Below are 17,049 nucleotides of genomic sequence, written 5' to 3'. Positions count from 1 at the left end.
GAAACAAAAACTTAATCGATGAAACTTAATCGACCGTGTAAATTGATATATTTATTCGACTTTGAGGTTTTGAGGTTTAAATCGATAAAATTGAAAGTTTAGGGTAAAAATGGATAAACTTACCAAATTTAGGATTATGAATAAATTTTCCCTAATTTTTTAAAATTTTCCAAATTAAGGAGTTTAACATTTCATTGGGCCAAACGAGGCCCGATTCATGACCCGACCCGTTTCGATTATCACTTTTGAAGGAGCGTCACAGCAGCACAACCAGCGCCAATAAATCAAATTTTGAAACGCCCAACGGCTACTTTATTTCTTCCCCGAATTATAATTTCAGACACCAAAGCATAAAATCAGTCTCGCTTCTCTCTCTCTCTCTCTTCTCTCTTCAATTTCCATCCGAATTCAGTTTCTTTCCCAAATTCATCCTTCCGGAACCCTAATTTCCATGGATTCGTCTGCGAAAGTCGAGTCGAAGCTCAGAAGAGTTCCCAAGGGTTTCAACGAGGCGCGGAAGGTGCGGGTGGTCGCAAGGATTAAAAGCTTCGCTGATCAGGTACTAGATGGAGGTTCTATGGCGTCGTGGATCTCTGTGAACAAGCCTGACGGAGATGCTTCTGACTCTGTAACCATCTCTTTCGGAGGTCAACCAGTGAGGTGATTGCTTTTCTTTTTTTTGTTCCTTTTTTTCCTTGTATACATAAGTTAGATGAAATATATGCTTCTCGACTTTACTTTTTTCTGAATTATGGATTAGTTTTTTTTTTTTTTTTTTAATTTTTTGTGGATTCTGTGATTTGTGATAGTCGGGAATCGATTGGGGAAGTACTGAGAAAAAGAAGAAACTAAATTCAGTAAGAATGATTTTGTTATTATGTGCGAAATGGGAAGTATCCAAATTGTGGTTTATGCTGATCATTATTACTTTTTTCTACCACCAAATTGTAAAGTTAATCAATGGGAGATAAGTTGTATGGACTATTACGTCTCTGGGAACTTCTTGGAAAGTTTGTAAAATTTGACCTATGGGGAGGCTATTACATTTCTGATGTTTGTTTTTGTGAAAGAAAATACTTCATTTAATATGCTCATAACTTCCATCAAGTCTACAATCAATCCATTATGAACTATTACTTTTCTGAGATTTCTTGGGAAGTTTGTAATTTAATATTGCACATTAAATTCTAATTTAATATTTATACTGTTATAGTTATCTAAAATAAATTAACAATACTTTAAAGTTTTAAAGATACCCTAGAAATAGTGAGATTATGTATATATTTTTCTCTGTTTTTTAAAAAATCTATTGTGGCATTCATTTGGAAGAAAAAATGGTAAAGATTTGCTTTCTAGATTGTCAAACTACCAAAAAGAATATTTGGATAGAAGTGTTAAGTTGGTAAGCATATATCACAGTGCGGTTGTAATCTCAAGAACCCATGATAGAGGGAGCGGATAAAAAATGACTAGACAGTTGCTGCATTATATACTCTGTAATTTGGATATACCTAGATTACATCAATAGAAACAGTCCCTCACTGTCTTTTGTCATTTTAGCTTCTTACCTTTTTCAACATCCTAACCGAAGCTTATCACCTGCAATACATTTTTCATGATTATTCTTTAGTTTCCTCATCGTTCTTATAAATTTGTTTGGTTGGTGGAATTGAAGCCTGCCAAAATCAATATTTTGGAATGTGTTTCAGTGTAAAGTTGAGTTTGGCCTACTCAGCAATCCAGAATTCCTGGGTATTGAAAGCCTATCATTGACCAATGCTGACTGGCAGCAAAGCAATATGTCGTTAGGAAAAAAAAAACGAGCTAGAGACAACAATAGGATAGGATCATCCTCCTTAAAAGAGGAAAAGAGAAGATCTAGACAGTTTAATTCAAATTGTTGAATGCAAAGCTTAATTATAGTTCTTCCTGCATCTTCTTGGTGGAATAAGACAATTCTTTCACTTTGCAGTCGTAAGGAGACTTATGAAGTAGATTATTGCTATGAGCAGAATGAAGACACTGAAAAAATATATGCAAAAGAGGTGAAACCTCTGATTTCTGGAGTCTTTGAAGGTCATCATGCAACCGTTATTGCATATGGTGCAAGAGGCACTGGAAAAACTTCTACGATTCAGGTGCAACTTTGAACATGCGTCTCTGTTTTCTATTATTTCGTATTATCTCTAACTTGGTTTCCTATAAGTATTCATTACTTTGCTCTACCAATTGCTGTCATCTTCATCTTTGAATTTACTTGGCGTACTAATTAGACCATACATTTTGCAGGGTACTATTGAGAAACCGGGTTTGGCATCATTATCCATGAATGAATTACTTTTAATGGCCAAAGAAAAAGGGAAGTCAATTTTCATATCGTACTATGAAGTTCATGTGGACCATGTTTATGATTTACTGGATCCGAAACGACCAACAGTTTTAGTATTGGATAACGGTCATGGCAAAATACAACTTAAGGGACTTTCGCAGGCAAGTTACTCTGTTTTTGCCTTTGTATCCAAAAATTTTAAGCTTATTGGTTTGGCCTTCAATATTATTTACCTTGTATGTTGAAATTTTCTAATCCTCACGTTGTTTTAATTGTTGTTCAGATTCCAGTGAAATCCTTGTCAGACTTCTACGAACTATATTTGGGTTCTAGTTCACGTAAACAAGGGCAAAAGATTGCAAATGAATCCCCTCACAGAAGCCACCGTGGCTTGATAGTGCATATTTCATCTACCAATGATGCTGCTTCGGATGCTCGTTCTGTTGCCAAGATGAATTTTGTTGACATGGCTGGTATAGTTAAATTTATGAGGCCGGTCAAAGAATTGTAGGAAAAAGTATTTCAATTACATTTTATACTTGGTTTAATCTTTTATCTTTCTACTCCTATATCAGGTTATGAAGATGCGAGAAGGAAAAGTACTGATGGCACTAGCCTCGTTGAAAATAGTAAAATTAACAAGTTCACATACGCCTTGCTAAATGTAGCTTCTGCGTTGAATTCTAATGATAACCATGTGCCATATCGAGAAAGTAAGCTTACACGCATTCTGCAAGAATCCATGGGTGGAACGCAAAGCAAAATTTTGATGATTTCTTGCTTGGTATGAGGTTTTAATTGATTTTTAGATCTTTCCTATTTCTCACTCGTTCTACATGACCGTCCTTGTTTTCACCATTATTTTTTCATTACAGAATTCATCATTTTGCCAAGACTCCATCTACATGGCTAACTTGGCGGCTAGATCTTGTCAAGTAACCAAGCGGGTTGCTTCAGATGCCATTAGGAAAATAAAGAGCTCGACAAATTCTGTGGTGCATTCATCACTTAGAAACCAGATACCTAAGAGCGTTTCTGCAACTGCAAAGAAGCAGACCATCTCCCGATCTTATTTTTCTGAAAAGAAGGCAAGCGTTAGTACAGCCTCTTCCTATACAATAAAAGGAAGGTATGAAGAGAAGATCAATATATAGAAATTAGAACTGAACCTGAATGGATATTTATATGAATGTTTACTAATTTGTATATCTTCTTTTTATTCCCAATTTGAAGGAAGTTGTTTGAAGATGCAACAAGTCATTTGGGAAAACGGGACAAGGTATCTATCTTCTTTTGTTGTTAAGATACTATGCAATGATATTGAATTGCTTTCATTTCTTTTAAATAGTAATTTTACCGTTGACATTCTGTTATTGAATATGATATGAATGGAGGAAATTTGAAGGAAGTAGATTCTATTGAGGAAATTTTGTCTAACTCAATTAATATGGTGGTTCAAGATTCCAACATCACAAAATATAGCTCCACTACATTGAGCAATGGAAAATTTTTACACAAAGCTAGATACCAAATGTTTGGAATATGATTGAAGTCTCATAGATTCAGATCGAAGTCTCACATTGACTAGATAAGAGGAAGATTCTTAGTATATAAGTGAGAACAACTACCTCCAATGATTTAAACCTATATGTATGAATGAAACATAAAAACAGCATCTTACTCAGCTAACCTAACTCCACAAAACTTACTTCACTAACTCCAAATATAGCAAGCTAACCTACTCAAAGTATGGTATCATCAACAAACTAGGATCCTGGCCTAATTAAAACTACTAAAAATAGACTTGCAGACTTGAGTTAACTAACATTTTCTTTTTGCCTTCTTCAATCTACTTACTGAATATTTGACTAGCTTGTTTGTGCATCTACAAAGAAGTGGTTTTGGTTTTTCTTTTTAATTCTTTACAAACGCTGCTCGTGACTTTCTCTTAGTTTTGTACCAAAAACAAGGACATTAACCTGTATGACAAATGTCAGAGTCATGTCATGTCAACAATTTAAAACGTAAATGCATGAAGAGGCAAGCATTTTATGATGGAACATACTTAACATGATAAATTCAAGAAGTCAATAGGAGGAATCTAGAAATTTTTCTTTAACTTGTGCCTGTCTTTTTTGTGACATTCCTTCCACGCCCCCTCCCGAATGTCTTAGAGATGTGTTCCTCATTTTTATCTCTTTCTAGGAAATTCAATTGCCAAGCGCATCTTCTGATTGTGTACCTCTGAAGTATGAAGAAGCTACTTCTGTTGTGGACCAGGTAGTTAACTGACCGAGTTATAGTCCAACCAGATATTTTGTTCATGCACAACAATAGAATTATTTTTATTCCCTCCCCATCCCCGACCCCTTCAATCTAATGCATGACGAACTTAATACTATCCCTGTTAGGCAAATCCTTTGCCGTGTTCTCTAAAGCCTGAAGAAGAATGTACTTCTGCATTGGAAAAGGCACGTAAATATATTTCCAGGTTCTATAATGCGAAGAACACATGCCTTATTGTTTTTTCATTAAAGATATTTTGTATTTCTCAGGAATTCTCTGCCGCAGGAATTTCCAGTGCAGTAGAAACTACCATAGCGCCAAAGGTGATCATCTATTGTTGTAGTAAACTGTACAATCAAACTGTACGGAAGTGTTATGATATCTTACACATTTATTTTTTGTTTATATAGGATGTTTCGAATAGCAATCATGATCCTGGAAGAATCATTGATGGCATGAATGCATTATCTGCCACTGGAGATGGTATGATAATCTTGTACCGAAGTGCATGTTAGGGGGTGGGTGGCCCGTTCGATGTGTATATATGTAAATTATATATTTTTCGAACTGATTATAGGTCCAAACATCAATGACGGAAACAATTGTTCGATGATCAATATTGTTGATGAACTTCCTGTGGAAAGCACACCTGGCGTGACAAGTAGCACTAGTCTGTCTGTTGTTCAAAGTAGGAAGCAGCAATATAATCAACTTTGCTGGTTCTGTTGATAAAAATACTTTTATATTTTACATGAAATTCTTGTTTATGTTACAGGTTCAGACTTGGACAAGGAAAACAATGGTTGTAGTACGATCAATGAAGATAAATCTCCTCCATTAAGTGCACAATTACAAGCATTATCCAACAATTGGAGATCAGTTTGTTCTTCCACACGGGCGTGCTTAAAGGTCTCTGATAATAATGCTCCCTATGGCTTAGTCTTTACTGATGTTACAGAACCACAAACTCCAACCATGGAACGGAGTTTGCGCGTCTACAATGAACAAGATGTTGTAAATCCATCCACTCCTTGGGAAACATTCAGCCAGCGCAGTACCGGTGTGAAGGTTAGATTTTTGACAATGTTCTATAAATTTCTTCATCCCGTGGCTTTTTAAATATAATTCTTGACTTTTTTGGTTCTTCAGAAGTCACTTGTGGAAGATTATCTAAGGTTTCTAAACACAGCTAGCAAGTAAGTTGATGTTTAAAGTTGCTTCTATGTCATATATTCCTTTGCTTCATCTTACAATATTAGTAAGACTGTATCCAATAGGCTGTACTCGAAAGTATTTTGTTGTATCTTCTAAATCCATGTTTGACAAGCTTCTTTTCTTTGTTCTATTATTCTCTCTTCACAGGGAAGAGCTTAAAAAATTGAAAGTAAGTATCTTTTACAATTGTCTTTTCAACTCCTGATCATTGTTGCCTTTTAAAAGATTTTAAGGAAAATTTTTTACTCCAGGGAATTGGAGAGAAGAGAGCGACATCAATTATTGAATTTCGTGCAGAATCGCCTCAGCCTTTTAGAAGTGTGAGTCCCCCCTCCCCCACACGAATGGATTTCGAGATTTAATCAAGTCTTATCTTTGTGCCAAGATTGTTTTCAAACGACCAATATAATCCATCAACCATCAACTATTCAATGCTGCTGTTAGTTCACAAATTCACATGATGTTTTCTTCTGTGTGCCTCACCCCCACACGAATTGGTTTTGAGATTTAATCAAGTCTTATCTTTGTGCCATGATACCATTTTTTGTTCTAAAAAAACCAAATTGTTATCGAACGACGAATATATTACATCAACTATTCTTCGATGCTGTTAAGTCACAGACTTACATGAGATTTTCTTCTGTGTGCCTCATTTGAACAGCTCGATGATTTAATGGAGATCGGTCTATCAGCAAAGCAGGTAGTTTCTCCCAATCCTCTTTCTTTCAATTGCAGGACAAAAAAAGCATTATTTGCAGAGCTTCAATAGTGGTTATTTTGGTGTATACAGATTAAGGAAATGATGAAAAAGGAAGTTGCTGGGCGATTATTCAACTAGGAGCCCAAAGGGAACTGAAGAAATCTCTCCTTTCTATGAACAATTGCTGCGATTATACGATGATATAATTAACCTGAAACTGTCAACACATACTGTTGAGTAGTTTGCCCTCCTAATTAAAATTATTGTGAACTGGCACCTCCCATATTGTTTCATGTGTAGTTTGGTGTGTATATATATACATACATATATATACAGAAATTGATTTCATTTGGATAAATCTAAAAATTGGGTATATTGAAGTTATTTTTCATCGAAATTGATTAAATAATAATAATAATAATACTAAGAAATAATATATATGTTGATTTGTTTGATTGTTTTTTAAAAATTAAATGTGTATCCAAAAATAAAGTGAAGCCATGTAGTATGAAACCTATTGGAATTTGAAACAAGTGTGGATAATAATTTATCATAAATTATTTGAAATTATCATCACCACGTTTTTAAGTTTCTAAGATTAGAAACATTTTTCTCACCTAAAAATTATTTTAAAACATTTAGAAAGTAATTGTAAATGAATCTTTTTTAATCAAACGTGAAATGTGTGAATTATTTGATTTGAGGAAAAATGGTTCTAAAAATGACAATCAAACGTTAAAGGTTTTAAATAAGTATAGACAAAAATATAGATGAAAGGTCGTGTTGATGTATAATTCTTTATTCCTTGATTTTCAACAAAGTGGTAACGAAAGGTATAACTTGTACAAATATTTCCATTTTTCAATACGATCCGATCCATTCGTTCGTCGAGCTATTTACTTGATCGCATACATTTCTAGAATACCTCTAACAGATGGATTCAGAGAGGAAGAAGCATCAATATCTCAATTTCAATTCAAACATGGGTCACACTCCATGTTCGAAAAGAGGAAAAGACGGAATCTTTGTCTAAAGAAATGCCTTGAGAAAGGGCCGAAGACGGAATCTTTGTCTAAAGAAATGCATTGAGAAAGGGTAGATGTACCTTTCAAAGAATATTCTCTAAAAGAATTACAATTACAAATTCATACGAAAATTAACAAATAAGCATTTCATCATTTTTAATTTTAAGTCCACATTCACGGTATTTTAACGATACTTTTGTGACATTTCATCACATTTATAACGAAAATTTCAATTTTATTATTATTCACTCATGTCGAATTCATAAAAATATTAAAATGACAACAAAAATTTAAAAATATTAAAATGACAACAAAAAAATTAAGGCGTTAGTGCTTACACAACACATCCATAGATTACATGAATGAATAAAATTGAAGGTTTGTTTTTTGCGAATATGTCATCAGATGAAGGCAAAGCTGAAAAGGCCAACCAAATTGGGATGATCCTATAATAACAATAGGTTTGATTTCACTTGTTCAGTCAACTTTGTTGGGTTTTCTAAATTTATATTCGATAATCAAGCAGCCAATTGGTTAAGCATAGTTTAAAGGATAATCAAGTAAAAATCTATAAAAACATGAACTAAAGATTCCAGGTTCAATAGCTAATGCACTTTCTAATTCCTTTAAAAGATTCCAGGTTCCATCTTTCCATTACGGATGTGATGAAATGAATAAATAACAAAAGGAGAAAAGAAAATAGGAAAAAATAAACAAAAAGTTGCTCAAATCAGTAAGGGTAAAGAATTACTTGGTTATTTATCCACATGCGTTGCAGCTTTTTCTACATGTGCCATAGTAATCTGGAGAACCGATCATGAACACTGCGTTTCGTTTGCATTCGCCGATGGCAGCCCATTTGGGGCAGCTTTCATCTTCATCAATGCAGTCGTCGTCTACACCGGATTCAACTGCGTGTTCATTCCCAGTGGCTGCTGGTCTTATGTAGAAGAATTTTGTAGCAACCCACAATTTCCCATCGAGTATTGGCGTTCGGGAATGGTAGCAACTCTTGTCTGGAGAAGCATTAAGATGAACAGAGAAAAAAAGAACTGCATTGCCTTTCACTGGTCTCAGAAAGTTGTTTTTCTTTCTCCGGTCTGACCAAAATCTTCTCTTTACCTGAGGCATTGAAAAGAAGCCAGTCATGAGTAGTACATTGTTATGGCCATAGATCTTTCGGTATTTCGTCTCACCTTTGATACTGGGAACAGAATCTCACCACCGCTAGCCGAATCTGATAGATACAAAACTACCGTGGCCATCAACGGTTCACTGGATGGCATTGCAGATCTGTTGCCAAAAAAGTACTTATGCCCTGCTGCTTCTTCACCCCCGTATTGCATAATCTGGAAAGGCATGCTATGATCTGAAGATCAAATGAAAGGGGAATAATAAGGAAAATGCAGATGGCCAAGCCAGTTTCAATACAGCACTGACGAGAAAAATACCTTTTGGGAGAAAAGTCCACACCGCAATTCTATTTTCAATCCTGGCAATGATATCATCCTAAGAAACAAACCCAAATAAGAAAACGAAGTATAAATCTGCAAGAAACTTGAAATAGACCGACCATTGTGGTTCGGAGCTTTTATCTGACAAGGCTTAGTTACTATAAGAAGCAGTTGACAAGCTCCACAAAACATACATACCATGAACAGAAAAGTTAGGTACTACAAAAAGGAACCACAGTTCCTCCCTTGAGCCATGGTTTGTTATAGATTTTGCAAGATAATTGATTCCAACAACTAAAAGTGGAGTCATCAAGAACAATAATTTCGAAATCTTGCATAAATTATCATAGGATATGCTAACTACCATCACATTTTTAGTGTCTATATCATGTTTGCGTCCATAGGACATTTGCAGATAGAGTTGTTTGAGATCCCTATCAAGCTCCTATCGGTTCCCCGGAAAATATAGCAACAAAGCATGCCTCTATGAGTATTAGAACGAGTTGATTGCATATGAAATGTCATCAATCCTAAATGTGATCCATCAAGAAAATTGAAGGAATGAAAAGAAAGGTTGTATGAGCATATCAACAGAAAGCTTTAGACTGAACATATCAGCATATTTCAATGGAAAATAAATTGAACGGCAAATTTAACTCGAAAAATTGCCAAGCACAGATAAAAATGTTCATCCGCGTGCGTTTATAGTTGTATTTTGAAAAACAGCACTGGAAATAAATAAAACAACAATGACCAAAAAAACTTCTACAACTGATGTTCTGTATAATTGCTCACATGTAGAAACTAACAGAAAACAATACAAGATTGAAAAGTATGCTAATTCAACAAAAACTTCAAGAAAACAAGAGAAGCAAATTTCATGCTATGAAATATAAATTTGACCTCTAGGTGTACAACTAAACCATTGCATAAACTTCAAAAGGCACAGGAATGTACTGTTGTGTTTAAAACGGCTCCTGAATTGCCTAGAAATTTGGTTGAGACAGTGTTCCTGGAACCAGCATTGCTCCTAGAAGGTTTATCTTCAGAGTTTGAAGCCTAAGCCCAAAAGTTAAATGCAAGTCAGAAACAGCTTAATCATGTTCATGATACTAACAAGAACAGGGCAGAAAAGTACCAAAGCAATAAGGTGATCACACTCCTCATCTGAGAGAAAGCCTTTATACAAGAAAACCCTAAAGCAACAAAAGTTAAATCAGATTTTCTTCTAAGTTAATCAATATGCTCTGAAGTTGATGTGATAATTCTAAATCATATGAGAGACTCGCAAGTACCTGACCTTGGTTGCCAAGAGATTTGGACAACTCGTGACGGGTCGATTCTTTCAAAATGATTTGAGTAGCTCAAATGTCCACTGTTAACCATTTGGTCCCTTAAACCCTTCCGGCCACTAACCGAATTGCTGGCAGAAAGAACAGAACAGATTCAAGAGAAAGACGAAAAACACACGATATCAAACACAGCCATGCATTAACAAATCATTCAACAATTTCAGTATCATGCAGTGAAACAAAAATCAGTATTAGAACACAATTCGGATTGTAATTCGTTCATCCGTAGACAAAATTGATGAGAATCCAATCCAGGCGGATCTGTAAAACCGGAGTTAGATGTAAAATGCGTTCGGAAATCACCTTTGTGCAAGGCAGCTGGAGAATGAAAATGCAGCCGCAAAAAGAAGCAAAAAGTTGAGACGAGAATCCATAGATGGGTGAGACGAAGATCCAAAAAGAAGAGACGAGGAAGGGGAAGTTGAAAAGGTACGAAGAATTAGAAGTTGTGGATACAGATTTTCAGGAAGCTGCTGCTGAACAAATCCATGGTCTCCTCTGTACTTCCATGAATCTGGATCCCACCGCCACTTTCTTCAACTTCTTAAAAATATAAAATAAATAAATAAAAATAAAAACTATTAATACTCCATTTCAAAAACACTCTTTAATTTTTTCAAAATATTTCAAAAATATTAAAAATTTTGAACAGATTTATTAATACACTTCACATTTATTTTTAAATTTTCAAAAATACTTTTAAATTATTTTTTTTTTTATAGATAAAAGTAATGATATATATATATTTTTTATATATGGATGATAATTTTAAATTATTTTTTTTATAGATAAAAGTAATGATATATATATATTTTTTATATCTGGATGATAAAAATAAAATAAAATTTCTTTTATAAAGATTGAGAGATTAATGTTATTTTTAAAATTTTATTAATATTTTTTAATAAAAAATGTTTTTGAACTTAAAAAATAAGTTAGAAGAGTATTAATGGAATTTTTTAAATTTTAAGCCTATTTTTTAAATATTATTAAAAATTTAAAGGAATTATTGAAATAAAAAACAGAACATTTTTCAAGACTTCTGTAGAGTATTATTGAAACTTTTGAAAAGTTATGGGTATAATTGAAAAAAAGTATAAAATTTAGAGAAATATACCCATTTACTTTAAAATATGTTTTTTTTTTTTTTTTTTTTTTTTGCTAAAAAAATTATAAATCCTATTGTTTGAAAAATATTAATATTCTTTCAGATGTTGCAATATAATATTTCACTCGGAATGGTCTAGTTGTAACTTGTTAAAAATATTCTTAAGAGTGTATACTCGTTGACCTGAACAACAAGTCATCGTACAATTTTTACCAACTTGTTTTGTTTCTTATGCCATCTTTCAAACTACACGACTTTTGTTTTATATATTATCTTCGCACCATTCTCTTCTCGTGCCATTTTTTACTAACATTACAAAGAAATTTGGGCTAAAAAACACATCCTTTAAAGAATTTAATGAAAAAATCTCCTTAAAATACAGTAGTTGGATCAAGTTGGATCAAGTTCATGCAAGACAACGATATCTATTTCATGCAAGACAACAATATCTATTGTAACTCGTACATAAAATTTAGTCCGTCATTTGGATCATTCATTAGAGTGAATGGTCGTAAATCAAGACTAAAAAGGTCTCTTACGAAACTTAACTTCAGCAACCAGAAGTATATTTTGTCCAAAAGCAAATATCAAAGGGAAGCATGGATCTTGTATTAGTGGATGAGAATGTGAAGCTTGGTCACCAACTATTACATAGAGCTATTGGTATATAATATACTCAAACATTTAAACAATTGTATAGAATGAGCTAATCCTAACAAAAAATATGGACTAGCTTACCTCCACACACTACCAATTTTCACTTCCTGAATTTAAACAATTGCTGAACGTCATCACGCCTCAAACTTCGGATGAATCCAAGAAAATCGACATCCTCGAAGCTTCATCAGGTAACCAAGTATTGATATGAATGAATATAATCCGTAGGGTCAAATACTACTGAATGATTTCTTCAGCACGGTGTATCTCGACTCATTCTTGTTGTGTCTTGAGTCATCCTTGTCGTAAAGACGCTCGATCAGTTCATCCCAAGTTTCTTTCCTCTTCCTCGATGACCCTCCACTCGATGCTGGTGATTCTTCTTCTTTTTCTTCTTCACCTTCAACTGTTTCGCTGAAGGTTCCATACGGGGAAAGTGCGTATGCATGTGGCACAGATAACGTCACGGCCCGCTGCAATGCAGCCTTGTACTCTTCAGTGTGCTCTCTTGCTAAAGTATTTTGCCTCTCCATCTTTTGTTGGGGTGGTATCTCCATGACCTTATTATCCTCCAGCATTAACTGAAGTTGACAGAAGCAGATGGATGTTTTTCGTTTTTCAGCAATGATTTCATTGTACTTGTACGTAAATTACGACAATACACGCATTATATTCACATGAATACATTCAATGAACAAGATAAGGCAGCTAAAATTTGACATTTTAAATTTGGGAGAATGATGATAATCTTCATGTTAATCATAAGATGGTGGAACTCCTTGTTTTGAATGATCATGGATCTTAAACTTTCGCAGTGCAGAAAGAAACCATTGATCTTTGTGCCCTGAATCTAAAATAAACAGTGTAGATCAGATATCAGATAGTTTCTTTTTCAGTAAACTGAAGGATAAACTGAAGGAATAACATGTCTAATAATTGTGAGATCCATATTGATTTGAGAGAAACGAAGGTTAGCGAGGACGCTAGCCTCGAAGGAGGATGGATTGTAAGACCCCACATTGGTTGGAGAAGGGAACGAAGCATTCTTTATAAGATGTGGAACCCTCTCCCTAGCAGACACTTTTTAAAAACCTTGAGGGAAAGCCCAAAGAGGACAATATCTGCTCGCGGTGGGTTTGGGCCATTATAAATGGTACCAGAGCCAGACACCGGGCGGTGTGCCAACGAGGACATTAGGCCTGAAGGGGGTGGATTACGAGATCCCATGTTGATTGGAGAGAGGAACGAGTGTCAGCGAGGACACTGGGTAGCGAAAGGAGGTGAATTGTGAGAACCACGTTTCAAAACCTCTAAAGACACGTTTCAAAAACCTTGAGGAAAAGCCTAAAAGGTAAAGCCCAAAGAGAACAATAATTGTCTTGGTTTTCGAGAAGAAATCGGCAAAAGCACCCATCTATGTCTACTGATATACAACATCTAAAAGTAGTTCAAGCGATCAAGATAAACAGCGTCCACCAAACTTTAAAGAATCGGAATTCAATTCGCAGCACACCATAGCAAATTACTCGAGCAGTTTTCGAGCGTGCGATTCGGGGATGTGGGGTGACAACTTAAAATTTGATTCATCAATGGCAACTTTGACTTCGTGGACAATTATAGAGAGGGATGTGGGGTGACAACTTAACATTTGATTCACCAATGGCAACTTCGACTTCGTGGACAATTATAGAGAGGGAAACGTGAACCGCAGATGAAAATGTAATATAATGAAATGCAAAAGAATGCTCATATTCCAAAATTTCATTAAACTTCAAGCAATCAGCATAAAAGTTTGGTTGAATGATGAAACTTACTTCCAGGGCCCATTTGGCTTCTTTCTCAATCCAAATGATAGCATGGTCAGAAGTTGCATTACAAGAAAGAACTATGTGTTCAAACCTCCCATCCACCGGGACGGCCGTCTTCACAACTGGCGGAAACCTTCCACACCTTTCGCAAGAAACAGATGAATTCATTCAAATGTTAGAGCAGGACATGTTTCCGGTTCAATGGTCAGAAAGCCAACATTTTAAGAATTGATAAGGTTAAGAGAGGCTTTCTTTCCACACAACAAGTAAGGGAAGGCCATAAACTCAGAATCTCAACTTTTTGAACAGATGCTCGCAATAAAACGTTAATTCCTTTCCACACAACAAGCCCGGTATTAAGTGGTACATTTTCTTGTTTGAACGAAACATGAATTCTCCATTACATAAACCAACTTAATATGGAAAATACATGGCATTTACCTGAAGGGCTTTCGCTCAACAATGTGATAGAGTCGACCGGGTGTGTAAAGTCTTCTCGGATCTTTAAGCATCTTGTCCTCCGATATGCATGTATCCCGCAGGCACCCCAGGCATAGAAGGCATGGCAAACTAAAAGGGAAACACAACAATTTATGAATATTCATGGTTGGGAAGAGAATTTCAAATGATGATTGAGAAACTAAGAATCACACTGAATAAATCTAAACTACCATTTCCAATTTATTCTTTTCATAAGAACGCATAGATTTTGTTTTCACTTTTATGCAATGAGCGTTAATATAAGAATGAGTTCACATTGCAAGAATAGAGCTCTAGTTTCCATGCTTGCAGCAATCGAGTTGTCAACAACGTAAAAGGAGTTAACACCATAAAGGGTCATGAATCCTGAACCATACCAGAAGAGTGACTTAAAAATGTCTTCCAAGGGTGTGGCTGTCCTGGGTAAAAAGTCATCCTGGTCCAGTATAATAATCGCCGTTACATTTTGAGATGCAAGTATAAATTTGACACATATTCAGCTTCAATAAACGATAATCAAAAAATATTTTTGAACAGTCGGGACTTTGTACACGTACAACAAAAAAGATTGTTCTCTTTTACAGAATACAATATCGATTTATAATGAAAATGATAGCTAAAGAAAAAAACTGTAGTTTACCTGAAGAACAACAGAGTTGATGACATCTGCATATCTAACAGCCAAATTCAGGGACATACACCTAGCAGGAGCGATAGCATAGCACCTTATCCGCTTCCGATCAATATTTTCCAATTTTTCGTGATTCTGTACTACTACCAAAGTTAGCATGGCTGCTACTCCAGAGCCAAGAGAATGCCCAGCAAACGTCAAGGTATAATCCGGATATTTCTTCACCAAATCCTTCAAAGTTTCATTCTCACTGTCCAAAACCCATCCAGCTGCCTTCAGAAGCCCATTGTGAACATATCCACCATCAAATTTCATCTTCCCCAGCTTGTTGTCCAATAAAACTGCATAATCACTCTCCTTTGCCAAATTCAATCCCCTGATGGCAAGAACAATATCGGCATGATCATGATCGAGATATAAAATATATGGAGGAGCCCGCCCTCGTGTATCTTTGTATGTCTTCTTCAAGATTAACCAATCTGGATTGATTCCATACCCACCAACTGGTTCCCAAAGAGGTTTTCGAATATCATCTTCATACACAGCTAGGATATATCGACAAATTCGGGGAATAGGTTCAAACTCATCGGCCGTGGCAAAGCCCCAAGTTTCACTGTCATGACCAGCTGTGTGGAGACAGCGTTTCCACACCCAACGTGCACATCCCAGACAGCATACGCACTCAAGGATAGGTACACCACATATGATAGACATTGTTGCCTATGATCTAAGCTCAAAGGAATGATAGATCATACAGATTTTTCTAGTAAATGCCCGAGTTATGAAGAAACATAAAGAAATTTGATGCAAGGAAACTACAAGCTCTATTGATACAAGTCTTGGAGTTGATAACAGGTGGTAGATGATTATGGGGCGCCGAAGAACTTCAAAATATTTCGATCGATCATTTTGGGCGAACTAGAAAGCATACTTCACAAGAAAATAAATCTTTAACTTCTTTCCAAAGAATCAAATAACAAGAGAAGAACACAAATACTTGAATGCGGGAATTCATTCATCAACCAATACCATATGAACCTTCCAGTAGCTTCCAATCACTGAATCCCATGGAGCTAAACTAATTTAGGGATGAACACGAAAACAACGGAAGATCTAGGTTTCAAATTTCGAGCATCAAGAGCAAAAAACAGAAGCAACGGAAGTGAAAACGAAGAAGATAGGGACAAATTCACACTTCCGGTCAATAATTTGAGAATCAGAATCATACAAGAACATTCTTAACTAAGAATCAGAGTTTCAAATATGGAAAAATGTGGAATTAAACGCTGGATTTCTTCAAATTAACAAGAGAGACAGAGGAAACTGAGTGAATGCTGTGGACTTAGCTATAAACTCCCTCGAGAACCATTCGTAGAAACTCAAATCCGAAATGCATATAAATCTAAAGTTAGCCAAGAACAGATTGTACCTGGAAGTCAACGTCTGATTTTGGGCTTAGGAATTTGGGAGATTGTGTGCATTTTGGGGGAAAATTGGATCTGGAGAAGAACATGGTGGATTGGATTCTTGAGAGGGAGAGAATTTGTTGGGGGAAAATTGTGAATTATTGGTTAGTGGCTACGTGTGTGTGAACTTTCAGACTGAAATTTTGGCACTCTAGAAGTTCCACGTGTCTTATTCACAGCACCGCGATTTGTCTCAATCCTTTACGACCGTTAACCCTTTTTCTGTCCTCCCACGTGTTGCGTCTCCGTTAAATTAATAAAAAAACATATCTCTAAATTTTAAAATATTTTTTAGTTTTTAAATTTTTTTAATAATACTCCAAATTCGTTTTAAAAAAATAAAAAAATATTTCTTTTCAATTTTTTTTTAAAAATATTTCGTTTTAAATATTTTTTATTTTTGAAACTTTTTAAAATGTTTAAAGGTAATATTCAAATTGTTTCGTTATTTATTTAAATTTTTATTTTTAATAAAAATAAAATGTAAATAGGTATAAAAATCATAATTCAATTATTAATATATATTATAAACAATTAC

General features: G+C 35.0%; 3 protein-coding genes across 12 annotated transcripts; 1 reads left to right on the top strand and 2 right to left on the bottom strand.

Annotated features, from left to right (window-relative positions):
• Positions 1-312: 312 nt before the first annotated feature.
• On the top strand, positions 313-6,914 carry LOC111808181 (ATP binding microtubule motor family protein). 3 transcript variants are annotated; one of them, XM_023694013.2, is made up of 18 exons: positions 314-660; positions 1,973-2,138; positions 2,290-2,490; positions 2,613-2,802; positions 2,905-3,113; positions 3,205-3,458; positions 3,563-3,608; positions 4,535-4,609; positions 4,741-4,800; positions 4,885-4,938; positions 5,026-5,098; positions 5,193-5,303; positions 5,391-5,683; positions 5,765-5,811; positions 5,978-5,999; positions 6,082-6,150; positions 6,492-6,530; positions 6,621-6,914. In XM_023694013.2, the coding sequence occupies exons 1-18, from the start codon at positions 452-454 to the stop codon at positions 6,666-6,668; spliced, it is 2,166 nt and encodes a 721-aa protein (XP_023549781.1). In that variant the 5' UTR covers positions 314-451; the 3' UTR covers positions 6,669-6,914. The 3 variants fall into 3 exon arrangements, with proteins under 3 accessions (XP_023549782.1, XP_023549783.1, XP_023549781.1); XM_023694014.2 differs by lacking the exon at positions 4,741-4,800 and having other exon boundaries at positions 313-660; XM_023694015.2 differs by lacking the exons at positions 4,535-4,609; positions 4,741-4,800 and having other exon boundaries at positions 313-660.
• Positions 6,915-8,134: 1,220 nt separating this feature from the next.
• On the bottom strand, positions 8,135-10,916 carry LOC111808200 (putative prolyl 4-hydroxylase 12). 2 transcript variants are annotated; one of them, XM_023694044.2, is made up of 7 exons: positions 10,665-10,915; positions 10,310-10,432; positions 10,148-10,205; positions 9,967-10,068; positions 9,007-9,064; positions 8,752-8,924; positions 8,135-8,677 (listed from the first exon to the last, which is right to left on the bottom strand). In XM_023694044.2, the coding sequence occupies exons 1-7, from the start codon at positions 10,733-10,735 to the stop codon at positions 8,315-8,317; spliced, it is 948 nt and encodes a 315-aa protein (XP_023549812.1). In that variant the 5' UTR covers positions 10,736-10,915; the 3' UTR covers positions 8,135-8,314. The 2 variants fall into 2 exon arrangements, with proteins under 2 accessions (XP_023549812.1, XP_086972933.1); XM_087116807.1 differs by having other exon boundaries at positions 8,434-8,677; positions 8,778-8,924; positions 10,665-10,916.
• A 1,140-nt stretch (positions 10,917-12,056) lies between these two features.
• On the bottom strand, positions 12,057-16,632 carry LOC111808873 (uncharacterized). Of its 7 annotated transcripts, none has more exons than XM_023695092.2 (6): positions 16,475-16,632; positions 15,055-15,975; positions 14,792-14,850; positions 14,376-14,504; positions 13,941-14,076; positions 12,057-12,707 (listed from the first exon to the last, which is right to left on the bottom strand). In XM_023695092.2, the coding sequence occupies exons 2-6, from the start codon at positions 15,757-15,759 to the stop codon at positions 12,357-12,359; spliced, it is 1,380 nt and encodes a 459-aa protein (XP_023550860.1). In that variant the 5' UTR covers positions 15,760-15,975; positions 16,475-16,632; the 3' UTR covers positions 12,057-12,356. The 7 variants fall into 7 exon arrangements, with proteins under 7 accessions (XP_023550860.1, XP_023550859.1, XP_023550861.1 ...); XM_023695091.2 differs by having other exon boundaries at positions 15,055-16,123; positions 16,475-16,630; XM_023695093.2 differs by having other exon boundaries at positions 15,055-15,772; positions 16,475-16,629.
• Positions 16,633-17,049: the final 417 nt, after the last annotated feature.

The sequence above is a fragment of the Cucurbita pepo genome, chromosome 13 (genome assembly GCF_057944985.1).
Source record: "Cucurbita pepo subsp. pepo isolate OVF chromosome 13, ASM5794498v1, whole genome shotgun sequence".
Taxonomy (NCBI): domain Eukaryota; kingdom Viridiplantae; phylum Streptophyta; class Magnoliopsida; order Cucurbitales; family Cucurbitaceae; genus Cucurbita; species Cucurbita pepo.
The sequence above is the reverse complement of the archived record's forward strand: the minus strand, read 5'-3'. Positions and strand labels throughout refer to the sequence as shown.

Bases quoted from the DNA above. Each gene is read 5' to 3' on its own strand.
- LOC111808181 (XM_023694013.2), top strand. From the start codon at position 452: ATGGATTCGTCTGCGAAAGTCGAGTCGAAGCTCAGAAGAGTTCCCAAG. The intron at 3,114-3,204 runs GTATGAGGTTTT...TTTTCATTACAG, and splicing joins TTTTGATGATTTCTTGCTTG to AATTCATCATTTTGCCAAGA. The intron at 4,610-4,740 runs GTAGTTAACTGA...TATCCCTGTTAG, and splicing joins CTACTTCTGTTGTGGACCAG to GCAAATCCTTTGCCGTGTTC.
- LOC111808200 (XM_023694044.2), bottom strand. From the start codon at position 10,735: ATGGATTCTCGTCTCAACTTTTTGCTTCTTTTTGCGGCTGCATTTTCA. The intron at 10,433-10,664 runs GTGATTTCCGAA...TCTTTCTGCCAG, and splicing joins TCCAGCTGCCTTGCACAAAG to CAATTCGGTTAGTGGCCGGA. The intron at 8,925-9,006 runs GTATTTTTCTCG...TTTGATCTTCAG, and splicing joins GTGGACTTTTCTCCCAAAAG to ATCATAGCATGCCTTTCCAG.
- LOC111808873 (XM_023695092.2), bottom strand. From the start codon at position 15,759: ATGTCTATCATATGTGGTGTACCTATCCTTGAGTGCGTATGCTGTCTG. The intron at 14,505-14,791 runs GTATGGTTCAGG...TTTCCCTTTTAG, and splicing joins ATTTTTAAGTCACTCTTCTG to TTTGCCATGCCTTCTATGCC. The intron at 12,708-13,940 runs GTAAGTTTCATC...TGTCAACTTCAG, and splicing joins AAGCCAAATGGGCCCTGGAA to TTAATGCTGGAGGATAATAA.